The 23,040-nt window shown below is 35.4% G+C and overlaps 1 protein-coding gene and 1 long non-coding RNA gene across 4 annotated transcripts in view; one reads left to right on the forward strand and one right to left on the reverse strand.

The window, feature by feature from the left end:
• Positions 1-23,040, forward strand: part of Golm2 (golgi membrane protein 2) — a 105,657-nt gene that overhangs the window by 78,952 nt on the left and 3,665 nt on the right. Inside the window, exon 9 of one of the 2 annotated variants that reach the window (XM_027926183.2) lies at positions 19,061-19,228. The exons of the other annotated variant lie outside the window; for it this stretch is intronic. Within the exon in view, the coding sequence (XP_027781984.1) occupies positions 19,061-19,228 (168 nt within the window). The remainder of the gene's footprint in view (positions 1-19,060; positions 19,229-23,040) is intronic. 2 annotated transcript variants of the gene reach the window in all.
• The window catches only part of LOC114085027 (uncharacterized), a 117,764-nt gene that overhangs the window by 74,182 nt on the left and 20,542 nt on the right, over positions 1-23,040 (reverse strand). The window lies entirely within an intron of this gene.

The following is a 23,040-nucleotide window of genomic DNA, read 5'->3' on the forward strand; positions in this document are numbered from 1 at the left end:
AGGTACTGAATTCACCTGTATTATTGTATTGGGGCCTAGCTAAGCCTTTATGTTGAGGAGTGTTTTTTTGTTGTTGTTGTTGAATGTAGTTAGATGCACCAACATTTGAGGCATCCCTTTTTGTTTTATTTTGAGACAGGGTCTCACTAAGTTGCTGTGGCTGGCCTCAATCGTGCAATCCTTTTGTCTCAGCCTCCTTAGTGACTGGGATTACAGGTGTGCACTGCTACTCCTGGATAACTTTTTGAATTATTTTCTGGGATTTCATCCACTTCAAAAATCTGTAGATCAGTTATTGTGAGAGTATAAACTTTTGGAGGCATCTGTTAGCTTGTTTCTTCATGTTTTTAGAGATTCTATTTCTGTACTGTCATGGATTCTTGTTTTTCTGTTACATGAGAGTATTTTATTGAGCACTTTTCCCTTTGCAATCTATCCTAAACTGGGGATATATCTTAACATCAAAACATCCAATCAGCATAATCAAGATTCAAAATTTATGGGCTAGGGTTATGGCCCAGTGGTAGAGCACCTGCCTCTCATGGGTGAGACACTAGGATCAATTCTCAGCACTGCATATAAATAAATAAAGATCCACCAACAACTAATTAAAAAAAAAAAAAAGATTCAAAGTTTGCTTAACTACCAGTACTACTTTGAGAGGAGAGCGTTTAACTTCCAGTTATAGTTATAACTTAATAGCAAAGTATATAACAACCTGTATTTTAAAATCACTAATAATCTCTACAGTACTATTAACCAATAAGAAAAGTGGGTAAGAAATAATATAGATGAGGCTTAAAAGTTAAACATTAACAATAGTATACTTAGTACTGAATTGTATTGGAAAAGGGTCAGGGAGAGAAGGAAGACAGAAGAGAAAATGAGGAGAGAAGGAAGGATCAAAGAGAGCAGAAGAGAAAAGAGATGAGAAAGAAGAAAATAGGTATAGAGGCAAAAATCCAACTAATTGAAAAATACGTAAAGTTAGAATCTCGATAAAACAAATAATGAGGAAAGACAGTATAAAACATTGCACACAAAATAGCTAATACAACAACAATCTAGAATGATTCCATTTTCTCCTTGCTGAGGTTTTAAAAATGAAGACACTTCCTCCCTAGGATTCCATTTTGGAGTCCCCTAGCCATGAGAAGATTTGTGGGACGTATTTATTTTACTGTTTGTTCGTTCTTAGTTCTGACCCCAAACTGGCCAAACTTGTTAGGGAATTCTGGATGCTCATCTCCACCCACTCCTTGCCTACCAGCATGTATTGGGGTAGTTTATCCATTTCAAAGCAGAATTCACAGTCAGTATGGTTGTGTATTTGTATGTGGGGATGAGAGTGCAATCCTGGCCAGCCCTCTCATCTGGGGAACCTCTAGGTCAATCTGGATTATGCCTTAACCCTTGTTCAGAAAACCTCACTCCAAGTGCTGTGGGGGAGGTACATGGGAAGTGCCCAGGTCAAGTCAGCAGATTCTCCAGACACTTCTGAGTATGGGGGATACAGTGTAGTCCTTTGGGTAGCAGCTTTCCACCCAATGCTGATTTACCCAGTTCTAGTCCCTGGGGGCCTTGCTCCTTATCACATAGTTCAGACCACCAGTATTAAATGAAAATGCCCTTCCCTCTTCTCCACTGTGGAGACCTGTAGACTGTTAGCTTTGACTCCAGTTACTACCCAGAGATTTTCCTAAATCCATATTACAGTCTCACTCCTGAATCCAGATTGACGCATGGCTTGGGTGCCCATTACTCTAGTGAAAAGTAAAAGCATAAGTTGCTGTTGGGTCTTGGGTACACAAAAAAGAAAGTCAACTAAGAATAAGAGAAAAAAAAAATTTAAAAATACAAAAGAAAAAAAAAAAGAGAACTGCAAGGATTTCTAATCTTCTGCTTAGACAGTCCAAAGAGTCTTAATTTGGCTCTGTTTTCCCACTTTCATTAAATCTTCTGGGAAGTATCAGGACTCTTTCCTATTCCAGCTCACTTCACAGAATTTTAGTATTTTTCCTACTCAGATTGTAAATTTTTTGGACAGTGGAGCTTGCTTTTCTTAAACTCACTGGGAAACTTTCTTTCAGTTGTTGGGGGAAGCTTGCCCTCTCACAGTGAGTCACCACCACTTGCTTGGCACTGCTACATTCTATTCCTTTTATTGATTCTCTATTTCAGAAACCAATATTTCTGGTTTTCACCTGAGTGCTAGCTCTGAGTTTCTTTCCCAAAACCTTTCTACCTCATCATTGCTGCCACAGAACTATAGTTTTGATTCAGTCTTGGAGAATAGCTTCTGTATAGTGGATTTCTCCAGTCTGCCATTTTCAGGTGTCATCTTTTTCATTTTATTTTCAAGTTGTATTATCATTATGATATAGATCATAATTCACTTTTGGTGTTTTTCATTTCTTTGTACTACTTGTTCATATAGCCAGTAAATTCTTTTTCACAGGATTTGTCAATATATACCATTTTGCAAACTGTAAGAACAACTGATACAATTATTTTCATAATATTTTAATTCAAATTACTCTCACCATCATTTTTAAAAATATTTTTTAAAATTTTTTAGTTGTAGTTGGACATAATACCTTTATTTTATTTATTTATATGTGGTGCTGAGGATCGAACCCAGAGCCTCGCATGTGCTAGGTATGAGCACTTTACTGCTGAGCCACAACCCCAGCCCCTCACCAGCATTTTTTTTTTTAAACTTTTTTTGTAGCTGTAGATAGACAGAATGCCTTTATTTTATTTGTTTATTTTTATGTGGTGCTGAGGATTGAACCCAGTGTCTCACACATGCTAGGCAAGCACTCTGCCACTGAGCTACAGTCCCAGTCTTCTCACCAGCATTGTTAGTAGTCTTTAAAATTTTATGTTCCAGTGCTTTCCCATGAAGCATAAAATTGACTGCTGATATTAAATCTATGTTCCCTTCCTTTAAAAGGTATTTGTACAGACTGAATGTCTGTGGTACACACCTGTAATTCCAGCTACTTGGGAGACTGATGTAGGAGGACCACAAAGTTCAAGGTTAGCTTGGGCAACATAGGGAGGACTCTTTCTCAAAAAAAAAAAAAAAAAAAGTTTTTTAAAGGGCTAGATCATAGGGTCCTGGGTTCAACACCAGGACTGCCTAAAACAACAACAACAAAAAAACACAAAGAATTCATGCCAAAGCATTTTAAGATTTAAATAATATGTTAAATGCTCTTTTAGAGACTATGGATCTATAATTTTTACTGTCATTCCTATTAATATGCAAGAATACAAAAACCAGTCCTACTTTTGAGAGGGTAAATATTATTTAGCCATAACCAAAATTTATTTATTTAAATATCTTTTAGTTGTTGATGGACCTTATTTTATTTATTTGTATGTGGTGCCGAGAATCGAACCCAGTGCCTCACTCATACTAGGTAAGCTCTTTTCCACTGAGCTATAACCCCAGCCCCTAAAATTTATTTTTAAAAACAGGTTAGCCTTATAATTTTCTGTCCTTTGCCTTATAATTTCCTTTTTTTGCTTTTATCATTGTTAAATTTTATATCAATTATTTGCCTCAAAAATTCAATATAACAAAATTATTTTAAATGAACTTTTGATATAAAAAGAACACTAAGAGATATGTAATTCCCTGCAACTACTCAGAGAATAAGTCAGTGGGCCAGCAGCATCTGTATCTCCTGTGATTAGTAAAAAGATTTCAGGCCTTGCCTTGACTTTACTTACATGAACACTGAAATTTGAGATGGTAATACGAACCTCTCATTTTACAGTCAAGAGAATGAGATTGATTAGCTTGAGGTAAATCACAGAACAATGTTATCCGGGTCCCTTGTTTTCTAATTCACTATTTGTTTGTTTTTTAGTAACAGTGATTTTTTTTTCCATTATAGGTGAACACAATACCTTTATTCTGTTTATTTATATGTGGTGCTAAGGATCCAACCCACGGCTTCACACATGCACCGCTGTGTCCCAACCCCAGCCCCTAATTCACTGTTTTTGTTAGTTGTGTCATACTACCTCTTCAATTCTTGAAAGTTTTGGGGAAAGTTAATATCTTGGCCTGGAGTGTGTAGTTCAGTGGTAAAGGGCTTGCCTAGCATGTGTGAGGCACTGGGTTTGTGATCCTCAGCAGCATATAAAAATAAATAGATAAAATAAAGGTATTGTGTCCATCTACAAATAAAAATTTAAAGAAGAAGAAAACATCTTAAGAGTTGATCAAGGGGGCTAGAGTTGTAGCTCAGTGGTAGAGTGCTTGCCTCGCACTCGTGAAGCCCTGGGTTCGATCCTCAGCACCACATAAAAATAAACAAATAAAAATAAAGATATTGTGTCCATCTACAACTAAAAAATTTTTTTAAAAAAAAGTTAATCAAGGACAGGGGCTTAGCTCTTTGGAATCTATAGCAGTATTAGAAAGGTATGAGGTTAGGCTAGACTCGAGGCAAGTATTAACTGAAATTTAGCAATATAAGAAGCATAACAATAAGAAACAATATTGAAAAATGTTAAATGAAGAGACTGATCTTGAGAAAAGATACTACGTTGAAAATGTCACAGGCAGAGCAGTGTTGTCATAATGACATGTTGAGGAATATGAAGTGGGAATGGGAAGAAAGGGTCTAATTATGAAGGAATCTCTTTTCCTATCCTACTTGACTGCTTTTGTATCATGGAGAACAGGATAAATATAATCTAAGTATATATTTTCATCTTATTTTTTTCTTCTGGAGTCTTAAAGATAATGCGGCAAGAGATCAACAAATGCAAATGTTAGTAGAAATTTAAAGTTTATGACTTATAAAGGCACTGAGGTCTAAGTACAAAGTGACATGCAATTAGAACCAGTTGACTATTTTATTGAAAACAACATTAGATAGGGGTATGGCTTAGACTTTATGCAATGATAACCACAATATTTTTGACAATTTTAAATTTAGTGTTTTTGTTTTATAGTCTAATATATCAATATGATATATTAATAAAGTTGTGCGTACATTTGTTAATTTAAATTTGTATTACCAAACTATGCAAAAATGACTGGAATGTTTTTGGTGTGTTTTGCCATATTTGAAAGATGTATTTGGATTGGTGATAGAGTACCTGCCTAGTGTGTGCCTGAGACCCTGGGTTCAATTCCCAATACCACAAAAATATAAAATTAAATAAATAAATAAAATGAAAAATGTAGTCTGTGTAGCAACACAAAATACGATTTAGGGAATACTTCAACTACATAGTCACACATTCTCCAAAAAAAAAAAAAAAAAAAACAACAACTGAGAATCCAGTGGGAGTCCACATGTTTGCCAGTTAGGAGGGATATACCATATATATATATATTTAGTTGTTCAGGATTCAGAAAACAGTTCACTTCAGATATCAGCCCTATACTGAAAGTTACAAGGACAGTTACTCTAAATAGTAGGTAATGATTTTTGGTTGATGAAGCTACATCTCATAGGGCCTTTTCTGTGGAGCAGCCCGGATTCAACACTGCAAAATAGAAAAAGAGAAAGCTAAAAATGTTGATAGGCTTTAAAACATTGTAAACATTTCTGTGGTCAAGAAAGAAAAGAGACCAGGTAAATAGCTTTGACTTAGAATGAGCAAGGCACTGGGGCATGCCAATAATCCCAGTAACTCTGGAGGCTAAGGCAGGAGGATCACAAATTTCAGGCCAGCCTTGGCAAGACCCTGTCTCAAAATAAAATAAAAAGGAGTATGGATGGATCCCAGTGGCAAGAGCACTCCTAAGTTCAATTGTCAGTATCCTGCCCACAACAAAAAGAAGAAAACAAACAAAAATGCAGTATGATCAAAAGGACTGAACAATTATTAATGTACAGATTCCAGGTCTGAAAATTCAGGTTTCCAGTAATTTGGCTCTTAGAAACTAGAATAAAATGGTGCCACTTAAAATGAGAGCCAAAGGAGCTGGGGTTGTGGCTCAGCAGTAGAGCACTCGCCTAGCACGGGTGAGGCCCTCGGTTCGATCCTCAGCACCACATATAAATAAATAGATAGATAGATAGATACATACATACATAAATAAATAAAATTGTGGCCAACTACAACTAAAAAATAAATTTAAGAAAATGAGAACCAGAGCTGGGTGCCATGATACACAACTGCAATCCCATTGACTCAGGAGATTGAGACAGGAGGATCACAAGTTTGAGCCCAGCCTTGGTAATTTAGTGAGACTCTGCCTCAAAATAAAAAGGACCGGGGGTGTAACTCAGTGGTAAAGATACTCTGGTTTCAATCACCAGTATTGCAAAAACAATTTCAAAAAATAAAATGAGAATCAGGCTGATCAAAGTTGAGATCTAATTATTGTCTCATCTTTCTTGGCAAAGCAAGCAGAAAATAAAACTGTTGGGGCTGGGGATGTGGCTCAAGCGGTAGCGCCCTCGCCCGGCATGCGTGCAGCCCGGGTTCGATCCTCAGCACCACATACAAACAAAGATGTTGTGTCCGCCGAAAACTAAAAAATAAATATTAAAAAATTCTCTAAAAAACAAACAAACAAACAAAAACTGTTGATGACTACCATCAAAGACTATAGCCTTGGGCTGGGGTTGTAGTTCAGTGATAGAGCGCTTGCCTAGCTCGAGTGAGGTACTAGGTTCAATTCTCAGCACCAAATGTAAATAAAAATTAAAGGTCCATCAACAATTAAAAAAAATTTTAAAAAAAGGGAGCAAAAAGTCTGGTAGGTTGGGCTGGGGTTGTGGCTCAGTGGTAGAGTGCTCGCCTAGCATGCATGAGGCACTGGGTTCAATCTTCAGTACCACATAAAAATAAAATAAAGATATTGTATCCACCTAAAACCAAATCAATCAATCAATCAACCAATAAATAAATAAATAAATAAACAAACAAATAAATAAGACTTTAGCAACCTGAAATAGAAAGTTATAGACACAGCCTTATGACCATTAATTAAACAATACCATCACTGGTTCTGTATGCAATCTGTGCTGTCCTCAGTAGCACCATAGAATGGAAGCTTTAAAATGCGATTATGAAATTTAATACTAGACTGAGAAATTGGAGAAAGCAACTTAAAAATGATTAGTTGATACAAGCAATCAAAAAGGAGAAAAAGAAAAACTCATGAACACTCCCCCAACCCCACAATGAAAATTAGTAACCTAAGGTGGACTTGGTGGTGCGCACCTATAGTCCTATAGTTACAGCTACTCAGGAGGCTGAGGTGGGAGGATTTTTTAAGCCCATGAGTTTGAGACCAGGCTGAGCAATATAGCAAGACCTGAGCTCAAAACAACAACAACCAGAGAGAGAGTGAGAGAAAGGAGGAGGAGGAAGAGGGGGAGGAAGAAGGGGTGGGGGAGAAGGGAGGTACATTAACAAACATAAAAATCATTTTATGTAACAGTCTGCTAAAGACTTAAAAGGTTTTGTTTGTTTGTTTGGTTTGTGGTTCTGTTTTTTGTTTGGTACTGGGTATTGAACTCAGGGGTGCTTAACTACTGAGCCACATCCCCAGCCCCTTACATTTTTTGTTTTGGGATGGCGCCTCACTAAGTTGCTCAGTGGGCTTTGAACTTGTGATCCTCCTGCCTCAGTGTCCAGAGTTGCTGGGATTTCAGGTGTGTGCCATCACACCCAGCAAGACTTAAAGCATTTTTAAGGATGCTCAAAGAGATAAATGAGGGAATACCTAATTTAAGAAATTAAGAAACAGAAATCAAAACAGATGTATATCTAATGCAATTTACATTTAGAAAAATAATCATTGAACTAAAAACCTAGTGTATGAGATCATGGAAATAATTGGCCAAAAGAAATTATTTTGAAGTTTGTACTAAGATATTCATCAAGAATGTAGCACAGAGTGGCAAGAAATAGTTAGACATATAAATACAAATATTTTATATATCATGTGTATGACAGAAACGTTAAGAGAGACAAATTATGTACAATAGAAGTTTTGAGAGGAGAGTGGAGGGAAAAAGCAGGTAATTTATACTTGAAAGCAACTTGGGAGACAGACAAGAGGATTGCAAGTTCAAGGCCAGACTTAGCAACTTAGCAAGACCCTGTCTCAAAATTTAAAATATAAAAAAGAATTGGGAATATAACTCAGTGGTATAGCACCCCTGGTTTCAATCCCTAGTACAAAAGTGAACAACAGCAATAAATAAATACCAAAGAAAAAATCCAGGGGTGTGGAAAGAAAAAAAAAAATGCATCCATATGTGGTTTATAACTAGATCTCAAATGCACATATAGAAAATGTGAACATAAAAAGAGTATAAAAGATAATACTTCTGAGCCTTGTGGCCTCTAATCCCAGCTCCTCAGGAAACTCAGGTAGGAAGATTGCAGATTCAAAGCCGGCATTGGCAATTTATAAGACCTTGTCTTAAAACAAAAAATAAAAAGGACTGGGTATGTGGCAGTAGAAGAATAACCCTTGGTTCATTCTCCAACACACACACACACACACACACACACGTGCGTGCGAAGATATTCCTCACTTTGGGGTATACACTCAAAAATTGAGAGCAGGGACTTGAACTGATATTTGTACATCTATTTTTATATTTATTTTTTTTTTTAAGAGAGAGAGAGAATTTTAATATTTATTTTTTAGTTTTCGGCGGACACAACATCCCTGTTTGTATGTGGTGCTGAGGATCGAACCCGGGCCGCAGCGGCATGCCAGGCGAGCGCGCTACCGCTTGAGCCACATCCCCAGCCCCTGTACATCTATTTTTATAGCAGCATAAGTCACAATATCCAAAAAGTAGAAGCAACCTAAGTGCTGATTGATAAACAGATAAACAAAATATGGTGTATACCTTCAGCCTTAGAAAGGGAAGAAAATTCTGATAAATGCTACAATATTGATGAACCTTGAAGACATTCTGCTAAGTATGAAGGACAAATCTGTATGACTCCACTTATATGAAGTACCTGGAGCAGTCAAATTCAGAGAAACAGAGAGTAGAATGGTGGTTGCCAGGATCCAAAATGGGGAGACCTAATGGATACAGAGTTCCAGTTTTGGAAGATGAAATTTTTCTGGACATGGACAGTGGTGATGGTTATACAGTAATGTGAATGTCCTTAATGCCACTGAACTATGTACTTAAACATGATTGAGATAGATGAGCATGGTGGTACACTCATAATCTCAGTGACTCTGGAGCCGGAGGCAAGAGGATTGTAATTTGAGGCCAGCCTGGGAAATTCAGTGAGCCTTCAAGATTTAAAAAGAAAGGAAAAAAAAAGAATTGGGTATGTAGCTTGTGGTAGAGCACTTCTACATTCAATCCCCAGTGTCATGAGTTAGGGATTCTTGGGTGATACTAAGATAGAAAATTCCATATAATGTATTTTTTAACCACAAATTAAAATAAAAATATTCCTTTGTAGAAATTAAAAGAAAGCTGATGTACACTATTAAAAATGACAAATTAGGAGTTGATATTATAGTACTGAAAAGCTGCTACTTTTAGAAACTACAAAAAAAAAAAAAAGAAAGCAATTCTAAATAACCTATGTGGGGATTTATGAGGGACATTTCAAATTTTCAGAACCAAATAATTCTGTAAGTACTACACATATCAAAACATGAGGGATACATCTGAATTAGTATTTATAGCTAAATTTATGATGTCAAAGTATTATGGTACCATGGAGCTGGAGAATATCATGCTAGGTGAAATAAGCCAATCCCAAAGAACCAAAGGCTGATTGTTTTCTCTGATATGTGGATGCTAATTCACAATAAGTAGTGGGGGGTGGAGTTAGGGAAGAATAGAGGTACTATGGATTAGACAGAGGGGACTGAAAGGAGGGAAGAGGGTATGGGGTAGGTAGGATAGTAGAATGAATTGGACATTACTACCCTATGTGCATAAATGATTACATGATCAGTTTAACTCTATATCATATACAACCAAAAGAATGAGAAGTTATACTCCATATATGTATGATGTGTCAAAATGCATACTATTGTCATGTATAACTAATTAGAACAAATTTTAAAATATTTTTTTAAAAAAGTATTAAGGTGCCAGGTGCAGTGGCACACACTGGTAATCCCAGCAGCTGGGGAGTCTGAGGCAGGAAAATCTCAAATTTGAAGGCAACCTAAGCAACTTAGTGAGATCCTGTCTCTGAATTAAAAAAGGCTGTGGATGTGGCTAAGTGCCCCTGAGTTCAATCCCTGGTACCCCCCAAAAAAGGAAAGAAAAAAATATAAAGGAAAAATCCTAAAAAGTTGAATTTTTTACCACAAATTAAAATAAAAATATTCCTTTGTAGAAATTAAAAGAAAGCTGATGTACACTATTAAAAATGACAAATTAGGAATTGATATTATAGTATTGAAAAGCTGCTATTTTTAGAAACTAAAGAAAAAGCAATTCTAAATAACCTATGTAGTAATAATGGTAGTAGTGGTAGTAGTTGTAGTACTACTAAAGATGGTGCTAATAATAGCTAACATGGAGTGGTTACTATGTGCCACTGCCATATTGACATTGCTAAAGCATTTTGTACACGTAAACTCACAACAAACACACGTTTAGAGACTTTTTTTGTTGTTTTATACCTTTATTTTATGTATTTATTTTTATGTGGTGCTGAGGATTGAACCCAGTGCATCATATGTGCTAGGCAAGTGCTCTGCCTCTCAGTTACACTCCCAGCCCTAGATACTATCTTTATTCCCATTTTGTGGACTAGAAACAGACAAATAAATTGCAAAACACTACCAAGATTCTTAGTAAATAGCAGAGAGTAAGGATTTGAACCTAGGGAATCTGACTTCAGGAGAAAAAGAATAACAAAAGAATTTTATGTGTGTGTGTATGTAGTACTGAGAATTGAACTTGGGCATTTTACCACTGTTCTATATCCTCAGCCCCCTTTTTTAAAATTTCAAAACAGGTCTCGCTAAGTTGCCCAGGCTGTCCTTGAACTTGCAGTCTTCCTACTTCAGCCTCCCAAGTTGGTGGGATTACAGGCATGTGTAAGCAAACCCAACTAGGAAATCTGTTTGGTTTGGTTTAGTTTGGTGCTGGGGATTGAACTCAGGGTTGCTTAACCATTGAGCCTCATACCCAGCCCTTTTTATTTTTATTATTTTTTTTAATTGGTTGTTCAAAACATTACAAAGCTCATGACATATCATCTTTCATACATTTGATTCAAGTGGGTTATGAACTCCCATTTTTACCCCAAATACAAATTGCAGAATCACATCGGTTACACATTCACATTTTTACAAAATGGCATATTAGTGACTGTTGTATTCTGCTACCTTTCCTATCCCCTACTATCCCCCCTCCCCTCCCATCTTCCCTCTCTACTTCATCTGCTGTTGTTCAATTCTCTCCCTTGTTTTTTTTTTCCCCCCTTTCCCCTCACAACCTCTTATATGTAATTTTGTGTAACACTGAAGGTCTCCTTCCATAGGGTCTTGCTAAGTTGCTTAGGGCCTCACTAAATTGCGAAGGCTGGCCTCAAACTTGAGATCCTCCGGCTTCAACTTCTAAGTGACTGGAGTTAAAAGCATGGCCTAGCTAACAAATTTTAAAGGAGTATAGAAAGAAGAAAAAAAAAAAGACAAGAGCAGTCATAAATGAATGGAAAATAAAGAATAACTAGAAACAACAACAATAAATAAGATAGGGCTGAGAATTTAGCTTCATGGTAGAGCAGTCACCTCACCTGTGCACGGCTCTGGACTCCATCTCCAGCACCACTAAAAAACCAACCAACCAACCAAGGGAGATAAGCTCACCAGGCCCAGTAGCATATGCCTGTAATCTCAGTGACTCAAGGGGCTGAGGCGGAAGATAGAAAGTTTGAGGCCACTCTGGGCAATCTAGACCTTATTTCAATAAATAATTAAAAAGGGGGCTCGGGGTATAGCTCAGTGGATTGAGTGCTTGCCTAGCATATCCAAGATCCTGAATTCAGTTCCCAGAACTGAAAAATAATAGCAGTTACAATAATAATGCTTGAATAGTGAAAGTAAAATATTCACTTACGGAATATATATAAGATTAATGTAATGACATTCATATTCGATATATGCATGACTTCACTTCTTCAAATACTAGCAAGTTTCTTCCCATCTCAGGCCCCGTCATCCTGTAGTGCTATTGAGACTGGCTCAGCAGGTGTAGGAGAGTGAGGCAAAGGAGAACAGTATTATTTGACCTTGAAGCAAAATACTCTGCTTCCCTTCCATTCTTCTTCCTTTCCCCTATAGAATCAGTTTTAAGGAACCCGGCATGGTGGTACACACCTGTAATCTTAGCAACTCTGGAGGCTGAGGCAGGAAGATCAGAAATTCAAGCCCAGTCTCTACAACTTAGCAAGATCCTGCCTCAAAAAATAAAAAGGGCTAGGGCTGTAGGTCAGTGGGTTAAGCACCCCTGAGTTAAATCCCCAGTACCAAAAAGAAAAAGGAAAGGAAAAAATAGCAAAAGGGAAGCTGCTGGATTATGTAAAGGAAGGGGAAAGAGCAGTTCAATTTCTTTGGCAATGGGGAGATAGAAAAGTTGTTTGGATGCTTTTAGCCACAGATTCTTCCTCCTATGCTTCTTTCATTTCCTTGACTTTTCTCTATAATTCAAGAGCCAGTCTAGTAATTACCCTACATTGTTGTTTTGTGAGGAAAACCTGCAGTAATATTTTTGTCACCATTTGCATACCCCACTCTTCCAGCTGTTATGATTAAGTTATGACATCTCCTCTTAGGGGCACCTGAAATAATCAAAACTCTTAAGTATTAAACTGAATAATGCAAGAGTCACTTTAATGTGTTAACTGCCAAATGAATGAATGAATGAATGAAATGAAAATGTTCACTACCAATAGTTTAACACTAGAAAAAGTGGTTGCTTCCTTAGAAAACACATTGCTTTTTTTTCTTTCTTACTAAACTTATAACCAACTCACATGGATTCATTTTGCTTATAATAATGGTAATATATTTTAAATTACATGAAAAATATACTTTTTAATAGAGTAGTTGAGAAATTAAAACCCATAAACAAACCTTGAACTAATGAAGTAAAGCCATAATTTATCTTGGTGTTTCATTTTATTTATAGTCCAGAATTAAAAATATACGCCTTAGTTTTCCTTTCTCTTATTCTAATATTTATTTATTTATTTTTGTGGTACTGAGGATTAAATTCACATTTTAAGGCAAGTGCTCTACCACGAGGTACATCTCCAGTCCTGTAGTTTCTCTTGATTACAACATTCTTTTGTGATTGAGGAATGTTATTGTTATTGTATTATCCTTTGATTTTGTTTTTTTCTTTTTATTAAAGTGTGTAGGCGGTTAGTTAGGTTGTTTTAGAGTATCATTCCATATGAAGTTCTATTGTATTACTTAAGACAAGCTGAAAAAACTGTATCAGCTTAATACTTTAGATTATGTAGAATATATGAATTTAGTTCACGTTATAAAAATTAAAAGTAGATATAAGAAAAAGTATTTCATACATGCCTCTGTGTTTATTATGTATTTAGTAAACTTCTTTGACTAGTTTGGCTCAAAAAGGGAATTTAAATATTGGAAACAGTCTCTATTGTTATCTCATGTGCATGTACAAATATGTAATGATGAACCCTATCATCATGTGTAATTATAATACACCAATAAAAATACAGAAGAAAAAAGAAGTATAAAAAAAGGAAAATAATCTCCTAATGGATAGTTTTTCAAACTTAATATTGCTTTTCCTCACCCATTTCGGGATATAGAACTCAGGGGCCCTCTATCACTAAGCTGTATCTCAGCCTTTTTATTTTATATCTTGAGATAGGGTCTTGCTGAGTTGCTCAAAGACTTTGAATAACTTGTGGGCCTCTTGCTTCTTTCTTTATGTTCTCAGATTTAAACTCTTGGGATGAAGCTGTTTTGTGGCTAATAGACTCTAAGATAATCATTTTTAGCCAACCACCAGGACAAATATAATATTCAAATGTACAACTGAATTTTGCCACAATATAAGGAAATTTGGGTATCTAAACTAAAATATAATTATGCTTATTATTCTGCTTGGTGGGCACAGCTTTAATAATTTGGCCACTGAGGGATAGAACCAAATTAAAGGTCATGAAATAGATGAAATGCTTCAGAGATGAAGTTTTTTTTTTTTTTAATAGTAGCTTCATTTTCTTTCTTTCTTTCTTTTTTTTTTAAAGAGAGAGAGAGAGAATTTTTTAATATATTTATTTATTTTAGTTTTCGGCGGACACAACATCTTTGTTTGTATGTGGTGCTAAGGATCGAATCCGGGCCGCACGCATGCCAGGCGAGCGCGCTACCGCTTGAGCCACATCCCCAGCCCAGAGATGAAGTTTAATACTTAATTCCCCCCCAAAAAATACATCACAGACATATTACAATCCTGTGATAAATTTGCCCTTGTTACTTCTTTTTACCCTTCTTAAATATAGTTATTCCCCAAGATTGCTCCTTTGACTTAGGATTTCCTAAGAGAAATTGTCTTTTCAGAGCTTAATATTTTGAAATTTCTGAGTCTTAAAACTATATAATCCTAGCCCTTATTTTGTATCTAGAGTCTGGATCCATATTTCCATGTGTCTTATAAAATATTTTTATTTGGATATCTTCCTATAATCCCAGCTCAGTATATCAAAAGTAACATTTACTTTCCATACATTCCCAGTTATTCCATTTGGGGGCATAGGTACCATTATTTTTAGTTTCCATCCTAGGTTTGTAGAATCATCCTTTGTCTTTTTCTAATATATTATGCTATATAATCAGTTTGCCATTTTCAAAATTATTTGATTTACTTGGTTCTAACATTTCTTCTACCTTTATAGTCTGATGTTCTCACAGCTTCTCACTTGAATGAATTCTGGAGATGCTATTAGATATAAGGCAGATTAGATTCCTGTTCTCAGGATGCTTAAAAGAAATGATAGCTGTTACTCCTCCATAAAGTTCAGATTCATTCCATCATAGGTAAACCAACTGTATCAACTCTCTCTATAGTTATATGACACTTTCTAGTTCATTGTGCTCTAGCACATATGGCATCACTAATTATTTATGTGTCTGTTTCCCTTACCACATACACTGAGTTATTGGTAATGGAAATGGTTACTTCACTTTTGTATCACAGTGCCCAGTATAGTACCTTTCACATACATGATTGAATATTAATTGAGTGGATGGAGGAAAGAGCATTATAGATACTTTGTCATTTGCTTCAAATAGTGAAATGGATATAGGCCTTTTAAAATCTCTTAGTTTGAAGATCTTCCATAATTATCCCTAATTTGCTTGCCCAAATTTTCTCTTTCTTATAGTCAAATAAATATTTTCACTATCTCCTAAATACTCCATCTTCATTTTTACCTGTTTGAATCCTGCTGCTGCTGCTGCTGCTTTACCCACCTGCCTACCAATGGGAGTCTCACTAGGTTGCCCTACTCAACCGCCTGCACCCCAGTGATCTTCCCACCTAAGTCTCCCAAGTAGCTTGCCACCACACCTGGCTAGACGCTTCCTTTCTTTTCTTTATCATAGTCTAATAAATTTGCCTTTGGGGGTGGGTGGGGGGGCAGTGTTTGTTTATTTGTTTTGGTGCTGGGAATTGCATCCAAGGCTTTGTGGTACTACCACTGACACCCCAGCCCATATTTATCTTCTCTTTGAAACCTTCCCTTTAACTCTTAGACCACACTGATATATATTGCCTAGCAACTGTATAATATAGCACTCTGTGGCAATGATCTGTATTTTATGCACTTTTTAATCTATATTGTTTGTCAGATCTCTTTCCACTTGACTAACAACTGTGTAACTGGCTGTTTTCCCCTCTCATCTATTTTAGAAACTTCTTTATTTATTTATCTAATATTGGTATTAGGAGCTAGCTCTTTCTCCAAACATGACGATTCTATACAGGAAACAGCACAGATTACTGTTTAAAAAGGGGCAGTTGTATGGTTATCTCTTCTTATTATTGATTTTTAAAAATAATCTCCGAGTTTCATCCTAATTATAGTATTATATTAAAATTTTATGACCTAATTCAGGTTACTCATATAATCAGCCAAACTCAAAAAACAAATTTTAGCCTGGCATGGTGGCACATGTCTGTAATTCTAGCAGCTCAGGAGGCTGAGGCAGGAGGGTCACGAGTTCAAAGCCACCCTGAGAAACTTAGTGAGGCCTTAAGCAACTTAGTGAGACACTGTCTCAAAATAAAAAACAAAAAGGACTGGTGATGTGGCTCAGTGGTTAAGTGCTCCTAGGTTTGGTCCCCAGTACCAAATAAAACAGCAATTTTAAGTTGTTCTGTTGGAAAATTATAATAAACACAGATGGGCCATTTCTGTAATTAAATTTTCCATGTCTGACAATATTTAAATTAAGTGTATTTTTCAGTAACTTCTCTTAGACTATTAGACTATTAGACTATTTTTTTTAGTTTTCTATGTTTCGTAACTGATAAAAATCAAAATGTTTTGAGAAAATAGCATACTTTGAAAAAGTGCTCACTAGTAACTACCATATTTAAGTGTTCGTAATTTTTTTTATTCATACTGGGGATCGAACCCAGGGGTCCTCTACCACTGCACTGCATCTTCAGCCCTTGTTATTTTTAATTTGAGACAGGTTTTGCTAAGCTGTCAGTGCTGGTCTTGAATTTGCTCTCCTCCTGAGTAGCTGGGATTAAGAGGCATGTGCTACCATGCTAGCTAAGTGTTCTTCGTATGTTTAAAACAGTAGTTTTACCCTGTGTAAAGATGGTTTAACTTCTTTATCTATTCATTTTTTTTTTTTTTTGGTGGTGCTGGGGATTTAACCCAGGGCTTTGTGCATGTGAGGCAAGCACTCTACAACTGAGTTATATCCCCAGCCCGGCTACATTTATTTTTATCATTAAGGAAAGAGATGATTTAAAAAGCTACTCAAAGTATTAATTTATTTATTTGATACTAGGGATTGACCCAGGGGTGCTTAACCACGGAGCTCCAGCCCCACCTCCCCTTTTTTTAAATGTAAATGTTTTATTTTGAGACAAGTTCTCTCTGAGTTGTTTAGGGCCTCACTAGCTTGCTGAGTGTGGCTTTGAACTTGTGATCCTCTTGACTGGGGTTATAGGTGTGCACTACCACACCCAGCTCAAAGTGTTTATTTTATATTAGTGTAGTTAGGAAACAGTGTTCTTCTAATAAATAGCTTGTCTATTCTTCTCTTGTTACTGTTTCTTCTTTTTAACTCTTGTACATCCATTTCTTTTCTGTAATTCTTTTTGCTTTTGGCCCTCTGGTGATGTATCCAGGGCCTTGTACATGCCAAACAAATACTGTACTGCTACATTCTCAACCCTTTTTAAATTTTATTTTGAAATAGGGTCTTACTAAATCACCTCAGGTGGCCCTGAATTTGTGATCTTCCTGACTCAGCTTCCCAAATAGCTGTGATATCAGGCATGTGCCCCTGCACCCACTTATAACTTTATTTGTTCAATTTTTTCCATTTATTTATTTACTTATTGTACATGCCTTTATTTTATTCTAGAATAGATATAACATGAATTCACATTTTCTAATGGACCCAGTTACTTCAGTCTTTCTTATCCCCCACACATATCCCCTCATGCCTATGAAATTTGTTCTTTAACTATTTTCCTGATTGGCTCTTTACCCTGCAAGTAGAAAGATTTTGGCTTCATGATGTGGTAAGCCATTTGTTGAACTGTAGTTCTTTCCAAACAAAGGAAGTTAGGTTGTTAACTTTTTTCTTGAGTGTCTCATTGCAATATAAATTTTTGAAATACATTAGACTTATTAGAGAAAATTGTTAAAATTTTAAGCCTTAAATTCCTATATCTTTATTGTATATTTTATTCATATTTTAGAGATTAGAATAACATCTACTTTTATGCTAGTTAAATGTAATGTCAGAGTAGAGTTTTACTTGCATTTGTAAGTCAGATCTTAGTGTGCTTAATATTTTTATTTAATTTTATTCCTTTAAATTTTATTTATGTAGTTTTTTGTTTTTGGCTTTTTGGGGAGGGGTGGTACTGAAGATTGAACCCAGAAGTGCTCCACCATTGAGCTACATTACCAGCTCTTTTTATTTTTTGAGACAGAGTCTGGCTAAGTTACTGAAGCTGGCCCCAAACTTGCTATCCTCTTGCCTCAGCCTCCCAAGTTGCTGGGGATTTACAGGCATGTGCCACCAGGCGTGGCTGATATTTTTATTTTTAATGTCTAGTGTTGAACAGCTTCCTATGGTAGGTGTTATTTTATTGCTCTTCTTGATTTCTGATTATCATAAATGTATACAATATAATGACCTCATGTAGGTCAACTTTCCTAAACTTTCATTGACTTTTTTTTTTTTTTAATTACTTTAGGGAAAGTGAAAGAGATAAGCCAGAATGACTTGGGATGCTTTTTCAAAGCATGTACCACTAGGAATTCTGATTCTCATTCTTTGCCATCCTTCTTTGGAAGTCCATGATTATAATGAATCAACATTACTAAAGGAATTTATGCTTGTTCTCAAATATGTTAGTTTGTATACAAAAAGAGCTTAGCCTGTAAGTTTTCAAAATTATTCATGGAAAATTATATTTCATAAAACAATAAATGACTGCAGATTTCAAATATGTATTGCATCTAGTAATAAAATTATTTAATTCTCCTAAAGTGTTAAATTAAACAAATATTTATATTAGGGAAATAATTGGTCATTAGCAAAATAGTCCTGAAAATGTCGCTCTTTTCTTTAAGACAATATTCAAACCTTAAGTAGCAAGTATTAAACCCCAAAAAAGAACTTCTTAAGTAAAAGTTATTTTCAGAGTCTTAACTCTTATTTACTTTTGTCTTGGATGATCAAATGTATTCTTTTTATAGCCACTACCCTGAAAGTTGCAAGGTTTCACTTGTCTGCTTTCTGGTCTGCCTTCAGTATAGGTCCCTTCTTTTCTTCTCTCTGTACTCTTGAATTAATCCTCTACCTACTTCACAGGCCGATTCTTTGATGAAAATGAATCCCCTGTTGATCCGCAGCATGGCTCTAAACTGGCGGATTATAATGGGGATGATGGTAACGTAGGTGAGTATGAGGCAGACAAGCAGGCTGAACTGGCTTACAATGAGGAAGAAGATGGTGATGGTGGAGAGGAAGACGTCCAAGGTGAGCGTGGGCCTGGCCTCCATGCTGTGACCGTGAAACCCACCTCTAAGTTTTTTGGTTGAATTTGTGTAAATTTTCCCCATTTATTAGCATCAGTAAAGTCTTAATATTAATTCAAAGAGGTTCTGGGCAGATTTTCAGTTTTACTTTTAAAAGTATCTTATGATAGTAGAAGTTGTAGATCTATCAATAATTTTTTAAGTTTTAGTTATTCTATGTATTATTGAGGCAGTTGCAATTTGAAACTTATAATTCTCAGAAATTTTAGAATTAAATTGTTAAAATGACTAGACTTTACATAAGGCAAATGCTTCCTGAAAAAAATTATTCTTTTCCAGTTTCTTATCTGAAAACATTTCATTTTTCTAGGCAAGTATTGCCCAGGCAGCCTTTTTGTTATAAGGAAACTACAAAGGGAACAGTTTCCTCCATATTGAAATAAAAATTATTTCACCACTGATATAACATAGGAAAATTATTTTTTTAAGTTTTTTTCTAACAGGCTTTGTGAAGAAGCTTTATCTTATGTTCAATACACAGATTCAACACATTTTTTTGTTAACTATGTTACTTCTGAGCTTTTAACTTAGTAAAATTCAGACTCTACCTGTGTGCATGCAGCCCTACCCATGCATGCATATCAGAGTACATTGTTTTTTAGGCTTATTTTCTGCCTGCTTATTGTTTAGTACAATTTGTGGAGTTTTAAAATCTTCTATAAAAGTTGATTATGACCCTTAGGATGTGATGTATAAGATTGCCATTATGTGATGCATGAAATATTTTTCACTATAACCTATTTTGATTTCTTCCTTAACTCTTTTTATAGTAATTACATTTTTACTGAGGTTCATGACAGGAATTGTTTTTAAAAACTCAGAATAAGGTTGTGGCTCAGCAATAGAGCACTCGCCTTGTACGTGTGAGGTGCTGGGTTCGATCCTCAGCACCACATAAAAATAAATAAATAAAATAAAGGTATTGTGTCCAACTACAACTAAGAAAAAAAATATAGAATATAGTTGTCATAGAATACTATATATAATATAAAAAGAAAAACTAGAGTTTCTGACTTCCGTGTAGGCATTCTGGTAGTACATTCTAGTTTTGGAAAAACATGATTATTAGAAGTAGAAGAAAGATTAGTGTTAGGAGTTACTTAAAGTTATATTAATGAGAATTTTCTCAAACTTTTTTGGTTATATAAAATAAATTTTACTCAGTTTTTAAATAATTTCATCCCTTTTTATAAATTTTACCTTCTTTTCTCATTACTTTTGTGGTTTGTTTGGACTACACTTATTTGCAATTATATATAACACTTTAAGGCTTTTTCATTGCATGCATATCATCACTAATTAGATTGTAAGCTCTTGGAGAGCAGGAATTTTCATTTATTTTTCCTTCTGTTTTGCTTGTGTCCTTTTCTGCCCTCATACCCATTTTCTTGCAGGGCCCTCAATAAATGTCATTAACTGATAAAAATTTATTTTCTTATTGAGCTTTTTTATTCTTATAACTGTGACTAGGGTAATAACCCTTTAACTTCTGATCTTATGAGTTTGCTTGGTTTGCACTTTAAATATTCTCTTTGTTTTGTTTTGTTCATTTAAGGGTTTTTCTATCATCTCATTGGATATTTTTGAGGTTTTTATTAGAGCCATTAATTTCAATCATGATTGATAATCATTTCATATAGGTGTGTGTGTAATTGGTTTTTGCTCTTTTAAAGTTGATGAGTTTTATCACAAGGTTTCAGTTTAATTTTTTTATGGGTTTTCACCACAGTAGGTAAATTTATTTTCATTGCCTTCTTTTTCCCTTTTTTTACCCTTCTCCCTTCCCACTCCTATTTCTCATTGTCGATTCAGGTACTCAGTACTTTTATTGCTGCCCTTCTATTCTTTTCACAAGAAAATGAATTCATTGAATTCTAAGCAATATAAAGAAACAGTAGGCTAAATAGTAGGCTATAAGCCAGGGGCGGTGGTGCACGCCTTTAACCCAAGCGGTTTAGGAGGCTAAGGCAGGAGGATCACAAATTCCAAACCAGCTTCAGCAACTTAGCAAGGCCCTAGGCAACTCAGCTAAATAAAATACAAAAAAAGAGCTGGGACATGGCTCAGTGGTTAAGTGCCCCTGGATTCAATCCCTCGTACCAAAAAAAAAAAAAAAAAAAGAAAGAAAGAAAGAAAAAGAAGTAGCTTATTTATATCTTTGATGAAATAGGTCAGAGGTTGTTAAATTTTTGAATTTCTTTATTTGCAAGTGAATCTTTTTTTTTTTTTTTTTAGTATTTTTATTAGTTGTTGATGGATCTTTATTTTATTTATTTATTTGCGGTGCTGAGAATCTAACCCATTATGTCACACATGCCAGGCAAGTGTGCTACTGCTGAGCTACAGCCCCAGTCCTTGCAAGTGAAATCTTAATTTAAGCTGAGGGCTGTCATTTAATATTTTTGTTTCATTGTAGAATTCTAGGTAGTGGCAGGAAGATAGGGCAGCTACATAAAAGGACTTCCTTATCACAGAGAACAGAAAAATGCAAGAACATCAACTCAGCCAAATAAAGAAGATAAATTCTGGTAAACTGACTGAAAAGGATTACTTAAGAGACCTAAAGCCAGTGCATTGGTGCACGCCTGTAATCCCAGCAGTTTGAGTTCAAAGCCAGCCTCAGCAACTTAGTAAGGCCCTAAGCAACTCAATGAGACCCTGTCTCTATATAAAATATAAATTAGGACTGGGGACTTGCCTCAGTGGTTGAGTGCCTCTGGATTTAATCCCTGGTACAAAAAAAAAAAAGAACTTAAAATAATTTAAAATATATTTTCAGAGATTCTTCAAGACTTTTATTCTTTAGGTGTAGTATTAACTGTTCAAAAAGTAGGGAGGGGAATTATGGCTGTTCCCTAATTTATTAAGTTGGGTTTCAAATGTTTATTATTAAGAATATATAGAATTTAAAAGCATTTCTTTATTATGGCAATGTAGGTATGATGATTGAATTCCCAGTACAGTTTATCCTGTTCTACTAAAAAGATAATTAGAGGGCTGGGGCTGTAGCTCAGTGGCAGAGCTACAATGTGCAAGAGCCTTGCACATGTGAGGCACTGGGTTCGATCTTCAGCACCACCTAAAAACAAATAAAATAAAGGCATACTGTCTATCTACAAATGCAAAAAAAAAAAAAAAAAAAAAAATTAATTAGAGGTCCAAAGCAGTTTAGGAACTAGATCATGTTTGTTAAATACCTGAGTCAAGAGCAGATTTAAGTTTTCCTATTCCTAGACCTTTGTTCTACCTCATTTCCCCTATACTTTTATTCATTTAAAAAGCCAGAAATGTAACATTTTTTCCTTCAGTGACTTTTCTGTTAAGTTTCTAGGAATTTTCCAGTGCTCCAATGTGATTAAGTCTTCACTTAATTACTATGTCTTGAAAGATGTATTTATAGCCATAGGTGAGGTTTCATAACATGGATTCTAAAGAGAACTTTCTGGAAATGTGCCAGTGCTTATTTTCCATTTTAAAACCATTTTTTTTTTTTTAAGTACAGAGAGTTCTTTGACAAGAAATTGATTAGCATGTTTACAAAATACAAATGTGAATATAAATATAATTTTAGCCATTGTACATGTTAAACAGATTTGGGGTTATCATGCCTAGGGGATTATACTGTTAATGATGTGTGATGAGTTTAAGAATGTGGTGCAAAATTTTTTTGCTGTTTTAGAATAAAACAAACCTATCAAGGCTGGGCTCAGTGGTGCAGGCCTATAAATCCCTGTGATTCAGGAGGCTGAGGCA

Source organism: Marmota flaviventris, chromosome 2 (genome assembly GCF_047511675.1).
Source record: "Marmota flaviventris isolate mMarFla1 chromosome 2, mMarFla1.hap1, whole genome shotgun sequence".
Taxonomy (NCBI): Eukaryota; Metazoa; Chordata; class Mammalia; order Rodentia; family Sciuridae; genus Marmota; species Marmota flaviventris.